Here is a 22,863-nt window from a genome sequence, read left to right as displayed (position 1 = left end):
GGGAGAAAAGATTGAGCAGCGAGAAGCAAAAGAAAGGTCAAACCACAGCTGCTCCCTCCCCTTATTGAATTATATTACGGCCTACGGCCCATCCCGTACAATGAAGGAAGACAGGTAAATTAGGATGAAATGCAAATAGGATGCGGACGGGTGGTATGGATGACCTGGATGTGGGTGTATAAGCCTGCCAAAACAAGTTATCGTTTCCCGACTTCGGAAACCGGGTATCGAGGACACAACAGGAGGACAAAACTGCTTCTGGGAGACTTTATTGGATGGGAGCATGGAATGAGGGATGCTGTTGGCAGAAATGGTAAAACTATCTTTCCAGTATGCTTCTCCATGATGTCACCGAAACAGCTGGGATTTCGTCAAAAACTGTCGGGAAAATCTGTAAAGTAAAGTTATCCCGCCAAACTATCTAATACATTTTCCACCTTAACTTATATATCATGCAGTGGAGTGGGTTCTTGTGTCGCGGAATTCTGTAGCTTTATCTCTTTATCTCTTTATTTGAAGTAATGGAAGGTAGTCAAGTCAGGTATCCGTGAAATGCGTCGGTTAAATGGTCTCATTATTCGGATTTTATTAGGATTGGGAAGTAATGTATTTATCTTGTGGATGGAGTAGGGTTAAGAGAAATGTTAATAAAGGTGAAAAAGGTAATAAGATTTCATCTGACTAAATTCAGATCTTTGCATCCTAGACGAATTTCTAATGATGTGATGTACGTACTGCATAATGTAAAACTGCGCAATCTGCATACTTTGCTTTGTTATTTGGAGACGAAAAAGATCACACACATATTTGTCAATGGATTCCTGACGGTTGCGTTTGGAAGCAGAATTGATCACGTCAATAGAACACAAATAGTCGTTCCTAGTAATTGGGAATTATCGGTTTGCTTAATGATTGTGGAAAAGATGTTCTTTGGCCTTTTGATCCCTTTCACAAGCTCGTCATTAAACACAATGAGCAAACTGCGGCCTATTTCGATGGGTTTAAGTGAGCCAGTTATTGATTAACTTAATAATTTCACAGTGAATAATCTGAATTACGGCCAGATGTTTCTTATTTTAATAGCAGTACCTTTCAAATATTTGTCAGACAGTATTATTGATCAAAAAGGTGCACACTGCTACTTAAAGGATAGTGAAAGTTGCAAAGGATTTAGTAAATTAATATTCACGTAAACCTTTGTATCAGGTTGAAGGATTATACAGAACGAGAATAGATCTCTTATGCTATGCCTAAAACAAAGTCATTGATATACTCTCTTATGTCGTAATTTTATTGAATTTTTTAGTCTGCATTCAATTCCGATATCTTTCCGTGTGTGAAGTTTTTTGTGTGAAATTTTTCGATATATAAAGTAGCTTGAAAGGAAGCATTGCGGTGCCGTTCACTGATGAATTTAAGATTTGTTAACCTTATTGTTTTGTAATTTTTTTTTCCAGGATTTCGTTGGAAGCGTTCTGTAATCGTTACAGATTAACATTTTTTTGCGCTCAAGTGAAGGCGCGTTGTTTATATGTCATCGTCTTCGGTTCCGGTTAACTTCATTCCGGGAGCGGAAACACAACACTCATCGGCAGATAGTAAGTTCTGTTTATCATCTTGGTTAAAGTTCAACTATGAAGACTTAAGTACAACGAATACCTGCCAACAGATAAGATTTTGTATAATTTGTAAAACCGAAATACAAAAAATTCAACGAACTGTAGCATCTATAAATATTTCGAAACTTTACTTCGGAATTCTTACTTGCTCTGATTTCACATACTTTTCATCGACAAACCTTCCCAGCAGTCATGATAATTTTGAAATTGACATTGCTATCACTCCGAATGGATTGGTTGTTCAAAATTCAAAATGATTAATGACTATAGCATTATCATTGTAAATATTATTAGTTAAACACTATATTATTAGTTAAACACTTAACGTTGGATACTAGTCATGATGGTTAGTGATTAACAGTTTGAAAGCACTCAATATCTTCAGCATTTATGGTTTAAAAAGAAAAGAAAAATGATTTGAAATCTCCAGGAAAAGAGACGATACGGAAAACCTCGTCCTCACTGCTTGCCGAGCCCAAAAATTTGGACGAATTCAAGGTTCCCTGTTTCTTTTTTACTTTTCAATGCCGGCATTGCTATTAGTTTATAACATTTGGATTTTACTCCAAATTTTGTTAAAGCACAGATAAGGAAAGATAATTTTGGGTATTAATAGATTTCTCAGTAAACATAGCTAGCAATTATCATTGATAGAACTATTTATCCTTTATCTGGTTAAGGTAATAGTTCGTCGAATCTAAGATGCGATATATTTAGGGGTGCTCACTCATTTCCCCTTGGCTCTTCTGGAAGTGGTATATAATATCAGTCATTGGTATCATTAAAGTGATACTGTTTGAAGCATAAGTTTTCTCAAGATTTCCTAGCGTTGCGGAAAGGCTTTTTATATTAGCAAAGGATAAATAATAAGGAATGAGACGAATTACTCCTGAAAACGATATGACTGCTATGGATTAAGGAGCGGTAACAAAGGACTAGTTTACAATAAAACTTTATCATTTATAGCCACCAGAAACAAAACGTCATCGCAGCACTTTATCTTCATCGGCAAGGACGGGTTTGAAGGCCGAGCTGCCAAAAGGGACGACAACAACATCGCTAGCTATGGATGAAGCGCCAACACAAGAAAGCACTGACGGCGATACAAGTAGCTTGAATTCCTCACAACCGTCTAATTTTTCAACTTCGAACCACCGTTCGGGGAAAAATACGGTACGATTCACATCACCAGCGGCATTTCTCGCTGGTCCATCAACAGCACGAGAGAAGAGTGAACAACATCGTATTGGCACACCTCACAAAAATGGTCGTTCTGTTGTAGGTGACATCACACAACCAACCAATGCCAAGAAATTAATCATACATGGTTTCAAACGTTAGTTTATGAGTTTTGCAAAATGCAGAATCAATCAAATGACAGTGATCGACTAGTCAGTTTTGCTTGCTGGAAAAAATCGAACAATGACACTGTAGCACAACATTGCCTTTCTTATCGGAAGAAGTTAATGGATAGTTGCTTCATTCAACTATCACTATCATGCAGCATAATCAGTGCATTTCATTGTCTTTAAGTGTTCAGCAGCAAAATGCAGACTTCATTCACATATTTCTGTTTTTTCAAGTCTTTTTATTTAAATTGAAGCTTTTATTTGCTTTCAGAACGTCCATTATGCAAGGAAAACGATCCGTTTGAAGCAAAATGGCGTCCACTGGAAGAAGCCGTTGTTTCAATACAGAAAAAAAAGAAAGCAGAAACGTCTTTGGAGCAATTGTATGAGGTAATCGTTGATTTACCAACCAATTTTCCTTCATTCTATTGCATCAGATTTAATTTTTGGGACATTTATTAGAATTTTTTGCACACGAACAATACAGGATTATATTAGCAATATTGATTTGCACATGCCAAAAATCGGTATAAGTTAAGGTACCAATTTGCATTTCATATTAGTTCCATGCAAACATGTATTTGTATTCACAGTCATTTTTTTCACAGTCATTGGGAAGTTTTTTTTTCTTCTTGCTGTAATGGATACTATGAAGTTTCTTCCTATCTTTGTGATGGAACAACAACTGAGCATTACTAATTGGTCGGCTTCATATAAATCCGGTTATTACTGTGAATTTTCAGATTGTCGAATTCTTATGCACGAACAGTGCTGCGGTGAAGATATATAACAAGCTAAAAACGTGCATTTTTTCGTACATCGTGGAAGAACTCCACATTTTGTTGGATGTTTCTGATTCTACATCTTTATTCCTCCAAAATCTTAATGTTCTTTGGCTTGAATATTGTGAACAGTTGGTAAGTCATTCAGCTACTCACGATTTCAAATGATTCGGATGATCTGTCATTTATCAGCTTTCAAGACTTTTTAGTTGTGTCCAAGGATTATTCAAATGTTCGGGGTGATTGTTCTTTGGATTTCGTATGATGTAATAATGATCGTGTTTCCTGTTGCTAGTATGTGGTGCAGGTTTTAAACTTGAAAGAGCGTAGGAATTCATGCGGCATTTTTCATTTTCGTCGACCATCTCATATATTTTAAGTAATTAAATGATCAAATGTACTTGTTTACTTATTTCAGATTAATATCCGCAGCGTTTTTCTCTATCTAGATCGCACCTTCGTTTTGCATAATCCTACTGTTATTTCATTGTGGTAAGTCTACACTTTCAGTATAATATTGTTTTTTTGCCTGATAACTAAGCAAATATCAGGCTATATCAAAAGATCGAGGAGCAAAGTTACTCGATTTTCAGTGTGATTGCTCTTAAAGTTAGGTAATCTGTTTCATAGGATTCATTTCAGGAAATGATGCTGTACCTAAGTCGTCTTTGTTAGATAGGCTAACTTGTTTATTCATACGGGAATTAAACTGTTGTAAATTATCTGCCAAGATATGAGACATTCTCTTTTTTGTTTATTGAACTTAGTAGAACAAATATTTTGCTACTATATGATAATGCGGTGATTGGAATTTGTGGTAGCTTTGAAATTCTTAGAGTTAATCATTTAGAGAATGATTGTATATATTCTAATGTTAATATCATTTGTTCTCCAGGGATATGGGATTGGAAATTTTCCGTGACGAAGTAATGGATAATGAGAGTGTAAGAAAGCGTTCGGTTGACGGACTTTTAAAGATGATTGAACAAGAAAGGGAAGGTGGACAAGTGAGTTTGTGTCATTTATATAGCTGGTTGGTGTGTAGGCGATGAAATATTTGATCCTTCCTGTGATGTTTCATTTCGAAGATGAAATGAGAGGGATTTTAAATTTTGGAGATTGGTTAATGGTTTGAATTGAGGTAGTTGATGACTAAAGAATTTAGAATTAGTCTTGGTAATGATACCTTCTACATTTAGCTCTCTGGTTCGTATTTGCCCATACTTGGTTAAATAGTCAGTAGTAGTATATCAACGTCGCCAAATTCATCCATTCTTTTTGTACTTAGCTCAGTGGTGTTTATAATCAAAAATAACATCCTAAATCGAGCTAATGCTAATAAAACGAGGATGAGTTTTTGTACGATGAGCAGACAAATCTATCCACAATATAGATTGTCTGCTCATCGTACAAAAACTCAGATAACGTTTTGTTTCAATATCAGATAACATCAGATAACGTTTTGTTTCAATTGCCAGATTTGTGTACTAGTATAATCTTTTATATATATTGATAGTAATCGCTTTTATAGATTGATCGGTTATTAATCAAGTCTTTATTGCGTATGATGACAAGTCTTCGTGTTTATGCCGAGGCAAGCTTTCAATTTTTACAAATATCTAGAATTATAAACAGTCTAGTGAGCGTATTGGCTGAAAATAGTTTTACAACAGACTTCAAAGCCTCTTTCGGTAGACTAGTACGTCATCAAGATGCATTTGCGATTGTGACATGTGGAGGGAGGATCTCGTATTGATTTAAGAACAATGCTTTCTTCATCCCGCTGTTGCTTAAATACCAAAATGTGCGAAATTCTCAGACGTTCGGTAAAATATCGATGTTCTTTCCTCCCCTCTGCTTCCCCCAAAAATAAGTTCTCCATCATCAAGTTTTGTTACTGGTGAATGTATTACTCTCTGATTTCTTCAAACTGCAGTTGCATTCGATTAAACCCGAATGATTTTCAGATTTCTTTACATTATATTTTATTGATAACTGAGTAACATAGTTCTAGCTTTTTCAGGGAAAATTATTCTCGAATTATCTAAATGAAGGTGAAATTTCATCTGAAAAAATTATCCGTCTTTATATTCCTGCTTTTTCCTCATACTTATTTATTTTATTATATAGCATATATGAGTGTAATGCTTATATAAATATGCATATTTTTTCCAATATTTGAGGTATTTGAACGGAAGTTCCTTGAAACTACATGCACCTTATATGAAGCAGAAGGACGTCATCTTTCTCAGAGTCTTGAGGTACAAAGCCATCACCTTTTTTCTTTTTTTTTTGTTTATAGTAGTATTTTAGAGGGAAAATAATAATTTAGGTGCCGGTGTACCTGAAGCATGTAAAAAAGCGTTTGGAAGAGGAAACAAAGCGCGTTGATTATTATTTGGATTTCACAACAAGAAAACCACTGTTGGCTGTTACTGAAAGATGCTTAATTTCTGACTACATGGAGTCATTTATAAATAAAGGTGTTTTTGCCTTTACATTAACTTATCTCTTTTTTGTTTAATCCGATCGTTACCACTCTGTGCTTAATCACTTTATTGCTTTATTTCTGTTTGCAACTGGGAATGTTTCCGCCGAGTGAAATTGGAGGAAACGGAGGGAAGCAATTGGTTCAGACGCCTATTTGTTTGGTTTTATCACGTTGCCTGTTGTTTCCAGTCGAACGAATGACGTTTTTTAGGCCTTGATGAAATGCTTCTTGAAAACAAATGCGATGATTTAAGTTTAATGTATAACATGGTGTCAAGGACAAAACATGGACTCATTATTTTGAAAAACGTGTTTGCTTCTTACGTCAAGGTAAATATTAGTGGATTTCTATCTATTCGCAGTAACATTGCAGAAGGATGATCTTTTCCTTTCAAAATGGTTTTTGGTTAATGTTCAAATTTCATTCCGCCAGTATTTGTTTGTGACCTCACTGCGGGTTAGGATATTAAATTACAAAGTGATTGGGACTGAAGGCGAAGTATTAGTCACCGAGTGACGTAGAATCTAATCAAGTGAAAAAGAAATAAAGGCAGTGATATCAGTTTTTTTTCAAGTTTGAAAATGAAAATTCTCATATCACCTGCTAACTATGGTTATTTCGGAAGTGGAAACTCTCTGGAGAATTACTAATACCAGGAAAGCTAAATCTTAATATTTTAGAAAGTTGGGAAAGCTTTGGTAATGGATGTGAACAGAGATAAAACGCTAGTGGCTGATTTATTGGCTATGAAAAGGCAGCTGGATAATATTGTGGACAGGTTTCTCGAATTATTTTCCATTTCTACAAAAAGAAATTCCTGCATTTTTCCTATTTGGATATGTAGTGATTTGGCACTTTTATGATTTTATGTTTAAATAATGTATCACCACCAGTTTTAGTCCACTGCTTGAATTAAATAATCTAGAACAATAGACTTGGTGTGAGGTCGCTCTTTAGTGAAACCTGGAGCATCGCATTGAAAGTCCTTAGAGTCGTGAAGATTTTATCACTTGGTGGATTGAACTGTTCGTTTCAAATCCTTTTGTTCTACTCCTCTTAGCTTGCTGTTGTAATAACTAGGCATTGCTATTTATCATTGACCTAATGGAAACAACTTACGGCTGTGGCCCAGTGGTTTCACCTTTTGGTTGTCCTTATAATTTAGGCTTAGGTGATAGAGTCATCTCGATTTATTTGGAACTGTGAAATATGTCTACCGACACATTAATAATGTTCAACAGTTATTACTTCCTGATTACCATTGACCACGTTTCAGTATTTTGTTTTATCATATCTTTGTATCAGATTTCGTACTTCAGTGTATGAAACCGATAATTTTCAGTTGTTTTGAACGGAATGAAAAATTTGTCCAAGCGGAAAAGGATTCATTTGATTACTTCATCAATACTCGACCAAATAAACCAGCTGAACTTGTCGGTGAGTGAAATGGATTGTGTTTATCATTTATAGTTCTTTCGATGCAGTGCGTTTCTGGGAATTTGTACAGTCATATGTTAAATTTGTTCAGCAGCATCGTTTTCTTTCCAAAGAATTCCTGAAAAAAACAAAAAAAAGAAACATCCAATTACGTATAAATTAACGAGAAATAAGGATTAATTCTAGAAGTCTATACCGGACTTTCCGTATTTCTTGATGTGGAATATCGGGTAGGTTGTGTAAGGTGTACGCATTAATTGATGATCATATCTTATTTTCCTTCCGTTTCATGTTTTACCCTCTCGTTATTTTTGTTTGGTCTTCCTTAATTCTTCTCTCAGTTGAATAATGGCTTAGTGACTCATGAATTTATGGAAAGGATATAGTGAAGAAGATTTCATGGTCTAAGGGATCATTGCTTTCTATGAGGCAAAATTATTTGCATTTTAGCCAAATTTATGGATAGTAAATTACGATCTGGAAACAAAGGAGCTACGGAGGAAGAAATGGAAAACCTTATGGATGAGGTTATCGTACTGTTCAGGTTTATACAAGGTAAGCGTGTAGAATGTTTTGCAAGTTTTTGATAAGGTAGACGTAGAAGTCAGCGATGTTTCCTGTTCTCTATTACACATCACATCATTTAATGGACATCGAATTATTTATAGAGTGCTTATAACAGACCAGAGGAAGTCTAAGGCTTCGTTCATACAACATAAAATTGGAAATGTTTTCGGCATCAAATGATCTGACTACTTATAGGAATATAAGAATGAAAGAGTATTTGTGAATTTTACATTGTTTTTTTCTGGTTTGAAAAATCACTGAGTGAATTCTCATAATACAGATTTTAATGAACTGTTAAAGTCACGCCTTTCCTAAGGTTCTCCTTTACCGATCATTGCTTTCAGGTAAAGATGTTTTTGAGGCCTTTTACAAGAAGGATCTTGCAAAAAGATTATTGCTTGGAAGGAGTGCATCCGTCGATGCCGAAAAATCAATGCTATCGAAATTGAAGCAAGGTGTTTTCTTTATTTTTATAGCTGAATTTTTTTTTTCATGAAACATTTCTCACAATGGTTCTGCAGTTCTGGCTTTGCAGTCGAAAACAGCTTGACAGAATAAACAGATTAGTAACGCACCTCGGAACATTCGCTCTTAATTCATCTTCCGTATTCATAATCGGTCTTCAAAGGTCGATAGACAACAAAACATTTCGACTTAAACTTTTGAGAATTCTGATTCTTTCTCCTTGTTTCCCTTTTTCGACTCCTACCCAATATTGCTCTTTATACATTGGGAAATTCGCGCCATTTAAACCAAGTTTTTTGGAGAGTTCGTTGTTTCTTATTAATTTAACCGGGAATTATTTAAAATTTTCATTTACAGAATGTGGTGCTGCATTTACCACGCGATTAGAGGGAATGTTTAAAGATATGGAAGTTTCTAAAGATCTTGGTGTATCATTTAAACAGGTTCTTTTTTTAATTTTAATCGTTATATTGCACAGGTTTTACTTAATCGATTTAGCTTCCTGTTTGCTGCATTTCACTGCTTCGCTGAATAATAGAATCTCAAACTGCTGCCCTTGAATTGTCTGTTATTTCAGTATATGGAACATGGTGATCCTGATCGGATGCTAAAGCATAGTACAAATCGGATTGAATTCAGTGTTAATGTATTAACAATGGGTCATTGGCCAACATATGAATATATGGAAGTTGCGATACCACCAAATTTGGCTGAATATCAGGAACATTTTCAGAATGTATATATTTCTAAAGTTTGAAATTTTATGTAGTTTTTTAAAACAATAGTTATTGTTGCATTAAATTTTTTCAGTTCTATTTCTCAAAGCACAGTGGACGCAAGCTGCAGTGGCAACATAGTCTGGCTCAATTATTATTACGGGCTCAGTTTAATGTAAACATTTGTTTTCTTCGTATTAAAGAATCACTTGTCTTAATTTTATGATTATATTTGACTGATTTGAATACACATTTATACTTATCGCGCCATTTGAAATTGATGGGGTTCTGTGAGATCTGCTATTTTTTGTGTGTCTCAGTGTTGAAATGCCTCTTTCCCTCTGCATAATATATGAAATGGTATGTATTGCATGTAAAAATGTTTTTCAAATTTTATAAATTTTTAGGTAGTGAAGGAATTGCAAGTTACAATGTTCCAAGCTTTGGTACTTCTTTTATTCAATGACAAATTAGAATGGACGTATGAGGAAATTCAGTTGGCAACTAAAATTGGTAGATTCAAGTTTCATTTTCAGTAAAAACGACATTTTATGTATTTTATTGCAGTGAATCCTGCGTTATCAATATTTTTTATTTTTCAATATCGTATTATGTTTTTCAAAGGACTGGGATGATTCTTCTTGTTTCTTCCACAGCACTGAGCTTTTAAAAGATTAGCAGAATATAAACTGAGCTAAAAGTAGTGCAGTCCAAGTTAAAAGTGAGCAAATCAGAATTTTGTCGCAGCTAAAGCGGATTCTGGAGCCTGGAACCTTTTATGTATAATAAAAAGTTGAACGCTTTATGAAGCAATGAATTTGCAGAAAAAAATGAACTAGAAAGAACAATGCAGTCATTGGCTTGTGGCAAATTGCGAGTTTTAAAGAAAACTCCGCGCGGCAAGGATATCAAAGCTAATGATCTGTTTGTATTCAATCCGGAATGCAATGAAAAATTGTACAGAATTCGTATAAGTCAAGTGCAAATGAAAGAAACGGTTGGTCATTCTTAGAATCCTCGAAGTTTCCACTAAAATTCTTTGTGGAATAAAAAACTTAGACTAATTCCTATGCGCTTCAAGTCTAAATAAAAAGAACTTAGCCGATTCACTGAGTTCCCCATGAAATACCACTTATTCGGAATTCTATAAAACACCGTTGAAAATATTGAGAAGACTATCTTATGGTTTTGACGGTTATCAAGTGACTTAATTCTTGCCGGGTTTTTCCTACAAGGACTTTCCTGCATTATTATGATTTTTACATTTACAGTTTTATGACTTCTCCTGGTTTTCTAGTCTTTTCATCTCTGTACTCTGTGCTTGCATTTCCAAGTAAATTGCATGTTGGATTGCGGTTGTTTTACAAATAGTTATTCATGACTTTTACCGCCAATTTTTGATTTCTTAAACGTTTTTAATAATTTTATTGCATGTTTCAGGCTGTGGAACGTGCTCAAACAGAAGAGGAAATATTTCAAGATCGACAATATCAAATTGACGCTGCAATTGTTCGTATCATGAAAACGCGAAAATCTCTTGCACATCAGTTGCTTATTTCAGAGCTATTTAATCAGCTTCGTTTTCCTGTAAAACCGGTTGATTTGAAGAAGCGTATTGAAAGTCTAATTGAACGTGAGTATATGTGCCGTGATAAGGATGACTCGAATGTGTACAATTATCTTGCGTAATTTCCAGTGGTTGCGTATTAACCGGAGATGTTGTCTACTATTCATTTTTCATTCAGTATCTTTTCCAAAATTTAATATGTTTGCTGATGAAAACAAAAGATGCTAGGCAGTAGCCGTGATAATTTGGAGATTCTGTCCTGTGTCCTCTATTCCACAATTAAATTAAAATCACAGAAGTAGACTGTGGGGTTTGGAAATTTGATATCTCGGAAAGAAATTAATGGTGTTGGCTGATATTTTCTTTATAAGATAGCGAATTAGGGAATTGTTGTTTCATGTCATTTTTCATAGCACTCAGGACGACTTTCCACTCTTTGTTTCTAAAATACTGTTAATTTTTTGATTGCAAGGGGGAAATAATAGGAATTTATTACAAATTGCAAGACTCGTTCATGACATTGTGTCACTGTGATTAGAAAGCGGGTTATTATTCATTTTGTTTTTTGTGCATGAGGGATTGCACAGAGTGGTTATTATCAGTGAATCAGATTTGTTTTTCTAATTATGTGCTGCTTGTAAAGTTTGTTTTACCTTGATGTAGTTGAACATGAATGATTTGATTTTTTTTACGAGCTTTTTATTCTGAATAGAACTGACGGCTTAGAATTATTGACGCATGTGTCGTTTTAAATAGGATTATTATACAAATAATGCACATTAACAAATTAGCAACAACAAATAGCAATAATTGGCAAGTCATGTTAAATCCAAGTTCAAAGCTAAGCGGCAGGTGAAGGTAGACGCATCGTTTTTCCACTTGTCTCCAGGAAAGAAGGAATAAAGCAACAGATGGTACGCAAACCTTAGTCATCAGAGAAAGGAAAGACTATTTAAATGAGATGACTAGGATTTTCTGCTCAAAATATAAGCGCGATATATTATGATTTAACTAGAAGCAACACAATTCTAATCTAATAAAATGTTGGTTGCTTTCAAGATCTCAATGTTGGACAACGATTTTGTGACATAAAAATTTGCTTGCTCAGAAATTTATTTACGTTTATATAATACAATATTATATATTATATATTTATTTATGTTTATTATATTTATCTCTATATTTTATTCATCTCTACATCCTCTCAAATTAGGCATATTTCTTGATCAAATATGAAATTAATCAATGCATTGAAATCGTTTATAACCATTCCTTACCCTTTCATGAAATCATAGAAATCTCATACTGCAGCAAAATGAACGTTTAGAGATGTGGTTAAGTTTCATCAATAAGCGATATTATTTATGCAAGTTTGGATTTTGTTTTGAGGAAGTGAAATGGCTGTTTATCTGTACAGATAAATGTTTATATCATCCAGTTTATTCATGGGAATGAAGAGTTTCAAAGAGAAATTAGAGATTTTGAAAGGGTTTGATTGGAAAGTTTCTTTTTTTTCTTATTTAATAATCACATGAATACTTCGCCTTATAATTATTCCATATAGCAATACAAAATTAAATTTCAAATTCAATTCATAAACAGCCAGGAATAAAAGATATGTGCTACTTCTTGTTGTCACTATCATATTCATTCGGATACTGTAACTTTATAATGATTATCAACATATTGCTTGTGATAATGATATTCAGGTTAAGATGATAAACATGATGCAATTTATGATTCATATTCGAGATATTTTTAGCTAATAAAATAAATCAGTTTGATGGGACAAATCCAAACCCAACCAATCGATCTATTTATTCATCTGCGGTGTTAAAATTTCCCATAAGATTTACAAATTCGGAATAGGAGAAATTACCCTCATTTTTTTCTTCAAAAAGAAAAATCATTTCATTTTAAAAATGAGAAATAAATGGAAGTTTTTTACAGTAGTACTTTTGGAAATAACTTTTTTCAAAAATGAGAAACAAATGGAAGTTTTTTACAGTAGTACTTTTGGAAATAACTTTTTTCAAAAGTAAGAAATAAATGGAAGTTTTTTACAGTAGTACTTTTGGAATAACTTTTCTCAGATGGGTAATTTTCTTTTTTTATAAAAAATCACAGCCGAAATTTCATTTTAAATTTCATTTTTTATATGTTAACAATATTGGTAAATCCTCTGCAATGGAAGCCATAAATGATAAATGATATGTGGTTTTGAGAAAATCCTTTTCATTTGGTGATATAATCTGTAATTAATTCATCATATTGAAGAAAAAATTAGTAAAAGATTAAAATTTAAAAAATTAAAATTTTTGGTGAAAAAGAAAATTTCAAAATATGCATTATAAGTATGACAATTCCTTAAATCTATTATTAATAGATGGGTGTGAAGAATAATTAAGATATCTAGTAATGAATAAATCATGTAAGTAAGTAAGTAATGCATTTTCCATGTGAACTATGAAAAAAAAAATTTTTTTTGATCAAATAACATAATTAATAACAACACTGTATGAGATCGAAAACTGAATTAAAAAATTAAATTATTGAATCGAAATATATTGAAATCAAGAAGTATCAAAATAATTGACATCATATTAGATGAAAATTTTAGTATATTATATTTATTCAGGTATTATATTCATATCATACAATTAACTGTCACCATTTATAAGCAAAATAATATAATATCTCATATATTTGCACTAAATATGGGTTGGGATCATGATTTTGTTCAAATCCATTATTTAATCACATTAAATTGAATAAGGCTAAAATTAGAAATGTTTGTAAAATCCCACTAACCATGATAATGATACCTGGAATATTATGAAGCTTCATGAAGAAGCCAAAAAATTCTGGTGACATTTTTGTAGAAATTTGAATATTCCTTCATTGGATATTGTTCATTTTCATCATTTCATCTCATTAACATCTGCAACGAAATTTTCAGAAAATACTGAAATTATGAAAAAGAAAAGAAAGTTTTATTTGTAAATGTAATCGATCATTGATTAACTTTAAATTATTTTTTAGGAAATTTTTTCCTCATTTTTCAATTATTTAATTTTTGAAAAGAAAATTTTATGTTTATTCTCTTTTCCTTTGATTTATTAATAAGTATTTCGATTAACTGCCGAAAATTTGGAATGTAAAATATTAAAAGTTAAAAATTGCAAACATAAACCAAAGGGAAGTAAAAATCATCTCCATTAATTAATAACAATCTTTATTAATTAGCAAATTTGCATTGCTAAATAGCAAAAGTAAATGTATGCTAAAATTCATTTAAACGAAGTAAAAAAATTAATTTAATGTCTCAAATGTTTTTTTTTCAATTACTATAAAAAAATTATTTTTCCTTAATTTTCATTGTAAAAAATAATTGTTTGCATATTTATATCGCTGCGAAAATTTTTTAAACTTATTTTGTTTTATTTGCTTTTCTCACGAAACTCTTGGAAATGATAATATGAATTGTTCAATTAAATAATTAAACTCAAACAGACGGTTGAAAATTGCGATTATATAATTATGTAATTAATAAATTACTATTTGTAAATGTGAATGCCTTTTTAACTTGAATCGTATTGAATATTATATAAATCCATGGATTAACACATGAATTTAAATTGCCCAATATAACTATATAAGTGATCAGTTGTGAACCTGTAATATATTATGAAAGAAGTCATAAAGTAATTTGAACTTATTAAACTCAAATATTTATTTATATAAAGTTAGAAAAAGATATTTAATTCAACTAAACATTAATTTTCCAATATCGCATTGAAATTTATTTAATTTCGTATGCGTTTTTTATGAGAAAAAAAAAGATTTAGAATTGAAAAATAAATAAGACGTAATTAATGTCCTAATTGATTGAATAAATTAAACAAAATTTTTGATGACTAATGTCACCAAAATCATTTTCGATTTTCAATTCAATTCAATTCAATTCAAAAATTCAAAAATACGCAATTTTGCTGTCACCAATGAAAAATCGAATGCAGAAATGTTAAATTTTAAGTAAAGAGTCTAACGTTGCACGTGTAATTACGTTTTACACGAATGACGTTGAATCTAAATAATTATAAAAATTTTGAATTGTCTATTTTACAATTGCTGAAAGTTAAATGATTTAATTTTTGTAAGAGTAATTATTCCAATTCCATTTTGAAATTATTGATTTCAGGAAAGATGAAATTATTCTTTGCTACAGTCATTTATACTGATAATGACTGTTACTGATAATGATAAATTAATGCTAAAATTATCATTTGAGGAATGCTTTAATGACCTATGACTAATTTATGCGTAATTGCATATATTACAGAATTTTAACGTGTTGAAATACGATGAGAGATGTTTCCTAATATTACTACTCATTATTGCTTGTTATCACTTATCATTCGATCCAATTCAACCGATGAGAATTTAAGCTATTATTAAACTTTTTAATATTAATTAGTTATTATTTAATCATTCATGGATTTGTACGAAATTATTTTATATTAATTCCGGAAAATATATTCCATTCCAATTTTTGGCACATTTTCTTGTTCGTTAACATTTGTATTTTTTGATAATTTAATTAGCAATTGTTGTAAATTAACTAATTTTAATGAAATAAACGAAGAATTTGGAATTACTCAATAAATGAGGTACGATGGCTTGCAAAACATTGACCACACAAAATGGTGCCCATAGGAAAAAATTACAAAAAATGATTGTCATTGTTAAACAAATCGTTTGAATTCGTTCTCGATTAAATTTCATCAATTGTTGACGACAATGTCGTGAGTCATTGTGTAATCTAATAATGTAAGATTTCGTTTCTTGACTGAAAAAAAAACATAATTTTATTAAATTTAATTTGTAAAATTCTTTTAATTCCGTTTCTAATATTATTTGATAATAATTCATGCTTATCTTTATTAGCTAACCCATTTTAACTAACATTGTTTTAGCAATTGCAAATTAAAAACGAAATTAAATATTTGATTAATAATTTTTTTTTCTATACTATGATATGTTATTATTATTATTATCACTACTAACATTAAAGAAAAGAAATAATAGCATCAAAAATATTGTCTGAATTCACTGATATTATCTTCATTTTGATACTATTTGATAATATCTATACTGTTTTGATAATATCAGTAAAAATTAGATATTATCAAAATCAGTAATTTTGATGATATCAAATCATATACATATATTTAATGTATATGATTTGAATAGGATTAAATAATTGATAATAAATTTGATACAAAAAAAAAAAATTTAATTTTACCTGAAATTTTTTTCGCAACCATTATTTACAAATGATGAATCATACATTTGTGATAATAATTGTTGATTACGATATGATAACCAGATTGTTTTACATACTTGATAATAAAAAAATGCTGCTAATATAGATGGTATTAACCAAGCAATTGTATTAAAACTAATCACATAAATACTTTTTAAAAATGACACACCATGTCCATAAATTGTCGCACATTCATCGTATTTACTATAAGTAAAGACTTTTCACTTCGTCTTATTATTCTTACAGTAATCTAATAATTTATTAAAAATTAATAAATAATTACAGTTTGTATTGCATTTATAAGTGTATTTCAATAATTAAGTGCCAAATAATTGAATGATAAAAGTTGAAGTAATAAATAATATCACATAATGATTTGTCATATTAATTTTAAATAATATTAAATAGTAAAATTATAAATTATATCATTTTTTCCTTTCTACCCGAATTTATATTTTGTTTTTTTTTTTTTTTTGCAAAAATATCGCCAAGAAATTGCGTTTAACCTTTTTTTTTTTTTTTACAGTAATTTTAACAAAATTATACAATGAAATGGTTCAAACATACGTTTTATGCCAAATAAATAGTTGAGGTATGGAACATAATAAAGCAGTAATCCATGCAATTATTGCATAATAATTAGGTCTACGATAACGATTACTGCAATAAGTTTGTAATGGACGACAAATAAGCCTGTAAAAAAAAAAAAAAAAAATGAAATTGTTTTGATTTTAATTTTAACTCAAAATTTATTTGACTAATTTTCCTTTCAATTGAAATTTTTTAATTTATGCTAAGCTTTTAAATGTTAAATTAATTCTATTTCATTCTGTACTTATTTATTTATTTTTTTAATTCATTTTTTTGTTTAATTATTTGGGATTTTTTTTTTTTGATTTCTTGAGACAGATGTCGGAAACTTCATTTCGTTAATTCCTTGTAAGATAGCTTTAAATTTAATTCAACCCCTCATAAAGTTGCAAAAGGCTATTAATTAGCTAATTAGCTATGTTTTATTGTATTGTTTTGCTATTTTTATTCCTTTCAATCCATGATTTTTTCAATTTTTGAATTCATAAATCAATAATTATGATGTGATCAAATATCAAAGAGCACTTTTCTTATAAAATACTGATATTAAGCTATATATAGATGCATGAGAAATAACAGATTGTGCTCATCATTGCGATAATAAATTTGAATCATTTAAACTAACTTTAAAATGTCTCATAACAATCAATCTAAATTGAACAAATTTAAATATGGGATAAAAAAGTTTTTAGAAACCTGGAAACGATCGAAGCTTATAGCAACTAATAGGAATGAACTAGTATACATTGGAAACATTTGTAGATATCTAATTAATTGGCATAACCAGGCTGGTCCATCAAATACAGGATGTCGTAGGATGATAAGTATTTCGGTACCCAATGATAATAATGCAAATAATAAATCTGCTGCACATGTATGCAATAATAAAAGCTGAAAGAAAAAAAGAAAGAAAATTATCATTTTAAAGTTTTTAAGTATCATATTTATAATATATTATAAATATGTTAATGTATTTCGAATATTTCTTCGTTGTTTTTTTTCTTATTCAATTGTTTTTACAAAATTAAAAGGAATTACATTCCAATGTTTGGAAAATTTTTAAATTAATTTTATTTTATCGAAAATTTTTTTTAATTGATAAAAGAAATTTGCATATTTCTATTTTCTATTAAAACTATTACATGTACAGACAGACGTACGCGTACGTAAACACGTGAAGATACGTAAACACGTGAAGATCATTCATATTTTATATTAAAATCATTACGCATACATCGTTTGCACATGGATAACATAACTACTGTTAATCATCTGTTCGTATCGTTTAAATAAAAATCATCATCAAATTTCAGGTCATGGATTAAAAAGAAAATTAGATTGGAGAATATCGATTATACCAGAAAGCGGTAAATTTGATATAATTGCATCGTGATAATTTAATCTCACATCAGATATCCACAGTGAATACAAATTTACCATTACAGGCTGAATCATTCAGTCATTTAAATGAATTTTTTTTTATTGATTAATTTTGATGAACAAAATTTAAAAGATTTTTTTATTGATTAATTTTGCATTGATTTTTGTTCATTATTAATAAAAATATTTGCATTTCATTATGATACATTTCAATAAGTTTTTTCTTTTTTTACTTTTTAAATTTTTGCATAATTTTTTTTTTGTTTTCAATTTTTATGCTTCAATTATAAATAAATTTCTTTTTTTTATTTCAATGGCAAATTTTATTTAAATCTAAATATATGTGTTGTTAATTTTAACTTTAACTTTACAAGCAGCTTAGCAAACAAACAACCAACAACTTCCCTTTTCGCTTTTTTTTTTCTTCCTTTCTATTAATAGGTAAGTTAAAAGTTTTAATATCTCATGACAAAGGAAAAAATTACGTGAAATAAGGATGAGATAATTCTGCTAATACGCATTTATGTAACTATACGTAATTGTATTGATGAAAGGATTAGCGTTTTTTTTACAATTATTAAATTCATAAAAAAAGATGGAAAGTTTTACCTGAACAGGTGAGATACGTCGTTTCATGACAGCATTTCCACGAAATATAATGAAAATTAGAAATAAATTGCCAACAATTGCAAGTAACATTACAGTTGTCATATGTACTAATATGAAAAAAATCTGTGAATGTAAGACCATTGTAGAGATTTTAATAAGTTTTCCTGAAAAATACGAAATTGCAAAATTTTGTATCAAACCTTTCACACATTATTACTTCAAATTTAAAATATCATTGGACATTTTCCAATTTTGAAATTTCAAAATTCTAATTTCCGAATGAAAAATCACTATTAAAACAAAAGAACTTCAGATCAAAATTTTAAAATCAATTTATTGAAATATTGAACATGAAGAAGAGTATTAAATTAATTATACTATTTGTACTATTTACTATTTGTTGTAACTCTTTAACTTTTTTTTTCATGTTTTCTATAGATTACACTATTAGCATAAGCTAGGATTAGTTGAAACTTGAGGTGTCACTAGACATTTTAATAATCAATAATATGCAATTTGCAATTATTTAACTTTTTCAAGTAATATCAGAATTAATTTTGTTATAGCATTTAAAATGTAATTACTTTCAGGTAAATTTGGCATAGCATTTAAAGTGTTATAACTTTCTGATAACTTTATGACATTTAAAATGTTAGAATTTTTCGTGATAAATTAGCATTGCTTAAAACTTAAAATGTCGCTTGACATTTCGATAATCAATAATATGCAATTTCATCATTTAAAATCTAATTAAATTTGTCACAGCACTTTAAATGTAACTTAAACAATTCATATTTTTGAATATATCTTCCGTTTAAAATATTCAAAGATGAAATCCTTTTGAGCTCTACAAATTTTGTCAATAAATGTCATTCATTTAAAATAATAATATTTGGTGGAAATGTGTGCTTCCAAATTTAGCTATTATGAAATTTTGATAAAATTAAAAATGAATGTAAAAAAATTAAAAGTCAAATTTGATTATTTAATTCCAACGTTTTTCAGCATTATTATAAGTAAGCGAGTAAATACTACTAGAAAAATGGGAAACAGAAACAGAAAAAGATTTAGGTTTAGGGGAGAGGATGGATTAGAGAGTAAGGAATCAATAATAAGAGATTAAAGAGTCATTATTATTTTCAGTTTTAAATTTCAACATATCATTATAATTAATTCGTTTTCATAACTTCATTCATTATTTTCTTGCAAAAGAAAAAAGAAAAAAACAGAAGAAAAATGCAATAAAAAAAAGATAAAATTAGAATTAAATAAACAGTCTATGTTACCACTTATTTTAATTTGAAATTATACTCGAAATACGCAAATTTTAATATTTCAGTGTGAAATAATAATTATGAAATAGCCACAGTTTTTGGAGAAATTTGTTGAAATTTTATATTTTTTAAAAATTTAAAAGTCACCATATGTGAGATTAAAAAAAAAGAAACAAATCAGTTATCAGTTAATTTCATAGCAATTAAAAAAAATTAAGTGAACAAATATTTTGCATATAATGCTGGAATATGAAATTATTGATTAAAATTTGAAAATGTATGCATCATACATATTGCGCTTTATGATGCAATTAATGCTGCAAGTAATTATTCCACTATTTAAAGGCATTACCTTGATGAAAGAGTGATTATTATAACAGGTAGGCAATATAATTATAAATGTTTATTAATTTTTCTTTTTCTTTTTTCTTTCTTTTTTTTTTTTTTAAGACGAACGATAAAAATATTAATGTTTATTTTTCGGTATTTTTTCAAAAAAAAAAAATTTCTTTTACTTCCATTATTTATCACTTTTTCTATTTCGAATTTAATCATTTATTTGTAATTGTCAGAAAAATTAATTACCAAATTTTAGAAGTTCTCTTATCAATTTCATTACCGATCTTTTTTAGCAAAATTTTTCATTATATAAATTAAATTAAAATTTGGCAAATAGTTGCATATAATAATAACAGAAAGTTAAAATTAAATTTGAAATAATAAATAAAGAAATAAAATAGGTGTGTAAAGTTTTTTTTTCTTTATCATAAATATCTAAATTTATCATTGTGTTAGAGTAATGTTCCAAAAAACAATTTATTATTTATGTTTCTAAATAATTTTTATTGATTATGGCTAATTTAATGGTTGAACACAGATGCTAAACATGACAAATGCGCATTGATGAATGATGAATAATAAATGTGTCTTTAAACAAATTGAAATTTATTTTATCAGAGGATATGATAACAATAATTGATTTCAACATACTACGGTAATTTTCGCCTAAAAGAAGAGGAAAAAAAAGAAAGGATAATTAGGTAAGAAATTAAATGAAATCATTTGAATTAGGAATAAAGGCGAATTTGTTATATGTTTCAATATTGATTTTAAATTGATTTTTATTTCAATTAATAAGCATTTTTCTTTTAGTAATAAATAACGAATGCTTTTTATTTGTCCCAAATAATGCATAAATAGTAATGTGCTTGTCATTTATTCATTTATTTTTCAACTTTGTCACGAGAGGAAATGCATTAATTAGCAATAATCAACTTGAAAAAGGCAGGGAATGAATTTATTCCTGTGTAAACTATTTATTAGTTAATAAACAAGTAAATAAATATATACACAAAATAAATTACTGAATAAATTATTCTTGCATGTAAAAAATACTTGGCTTATTTGTATCATTCCAGCCAAGTATAACATTTTTCCATGGTACCGGATGTGATAAAAACGGATGATAAAAAAAAAAGAATAGTCAACGAAACGCAATTGATTTCCGGCTAGTACGTTTCCGGAAATATTGTCTAGGTTACCATGAATGAGTATTTATGAGAATAAAATAAAGTATTGATTAAATGAACAGGTGAAAAGATAGTGTAAACAGCAAATAAGTAAGTAAATAAATATATGTGGGTAAATTATTTGTTGTTCTCTTTCGTCTAATAATTTTCTTTCTCTCATTGTCTTCTCTATTCTTTTTTCATCCTATTTCGTTTTTTTAACTAATCTCGTAAGAGCAAGCCTGAAATGCAATCAAGACAACTATTCAAACTCTAAATTGCATTTTTAATCAAATTGTTTGAAATTCTCATTTGTTCTTCATTTTAATCACACTTCGAGCTATTATTTTCTTTTTTTTTTTAAAGAAAAAAGCTTTAAAATATTTTAAATCAAAATTCTCACTTACTCTTTTTCCATTTACAAATAATTAATTATAAGCATTTTAAAATTGCAAGCGAAAAAAAAAAAGAAGAAGGGAAGGATTTTAAATAAGCTTCAATATATTGAATGGAATTTTCCTCGTAAACAAATAGCTAAATTTTTTCAAAAAATTTGCATAAATAATAATTTTGTTAAAAAAAGAATGAGAATGGAAGAAAAAAAAGAGAGAAAAAATGCTCTGTGAAAGAACGGAATAAATATGTTGAAATTAAAGCAATTATGAATTATATTAATTAAAGTAATAGATTATTGAATTATTTATTTTAATTTGATGAAAACGATGACTGTCAACTATCAAACTGTTTTAAAGTTAGAAATGTTGCAACAAATACAACAACCAATTAGTAATTATCATTTTTCGAAATTATCAATCAATTGGAATTTATCAGTTATCATTTTTGAGATTACTAACCAACTGGAATTTATTATTTTTACATCCTTTGTGCTTTACCTCTTTCATCTTTCTAAATTTATAAAATTAAATGTAAATTTTGCACTTTTTTTTTAAAAATATTTTAGGAAATAAAAATCCGATGATGTGAAACCAATTAGTATATTAGTTACTTTTAATAATTTAAAACACAAATGAAAATACCGGAAATTTCATACTGTAATGAAGGAAAAAAAAAGATGAAATTTGGTTTTCATAGATTTTTTCATAATTTCAATGCTTCAAATCGTCATAGCAAGCAATTATCAGTTGTTGTTGATTGTTTCATACAATTGGCTAATTAATTAAA

At 29.2% G+C, this 22,863-nt stretch overlaps 3 protein-coding genes across 3 annotated transcripts; 2 read left to right on the top strand and 1 right to left on the bottom strand.

Moving 5' to 3' along the window:
• Window positions 1-129: 129 nt before the first annotated feature.
• LOAG_04764 (hypothetical protein) lies at window positions 130-402 on the top strand (the record flags this gene model as incomplete). Its single annotated transcript, XM_003140301.2, has 1 exon — window positions 130-402. The coding sequence occupies one exon, from the start codon at window positions 130-132 to the stop codon at window positions 400-402; it is 273 nt and encodes a 90-aa protein (XP_003140349.2).
• A 1,049-nt stretch (window positions 403-1,451) lies between these two features.
• Window positions 1,452-11,289, top strand: LOAG_04763 (hypothetical protein). Its single transcript, XM_003140300.2, has 21 exons — window positions 1,452-1,598; window positions 2,050-2,117; window positions 2,586-2,955; window positions 3,240-3,358; window positions 3,712-3,885; window positions 4,169-4,242; window positions 4,646-4,757; window positions 5,282-5,344; window positions 5,934-6,011; window positions 6,083-6,233; window positions 6,452-6,570; window positions 6,922-7,019; window positions 7,584-7,678; window positions 8,129-8,233; window positions 8,590-8,700; window positions 9,068-9,153; window positions 9,288-9,446; window positions 9,521-9,601; window positions 9,834-9,939; window positions 10,251-10,423; window positions 10,867-11,289. Exons 1-21 carry the CDS (start codon window positions 1,532-1,534, stop codon window positions 11,113-11,115), a joined length of 2,658 nt encoding a protein of 885 aa, XP_003140348.1. The 5' UTR covers window positions 1,452-1,531; the 3' UTR covers window positions 11,116-11,289.
• Window positions 11,290-15,610: 4,321 nt separating this feature from the next.
• LOAG_04762 (hypothetical protein) lies at window positions 15,611-19,001 on the bottom strand (the record flags this gene model as incomplete). The annotated part of the gene is made up of 5 exons (XM_003140299.1): window positions 15,611-15,842; window positions 16,299-16,523; window positions 16,887-17,012; window positions 17,695-17,801; window positions 18,900-19,001. The coding sequence occupies 5 exons, from the start codon at window positions 18,999-19,001 to the stop codon at window positions 15,611-15,613; spliced, it is 792 nt and encodes a 263-aa protein (XP_003140347.1).
• Between the last annotated feature and the right edge of the window lie 3,862 nt (window positions 19,002-22,863).

This window comes from Loa loa, assembly GCF_000183805.2.
Source record: "Loa loa unplaced genomic scaffold supercont3.2, whole genome shotgun sequence".
Classification (NCBI taxonomy): Eukaryota; Metazoa; Nematoda; class Chromadorea; order Rhabditida; family Onchocercidae; genus Loa; species Loa loa.
This window is presented reverse-complemented; position numbering and strand designations above follow the sequence as displayed.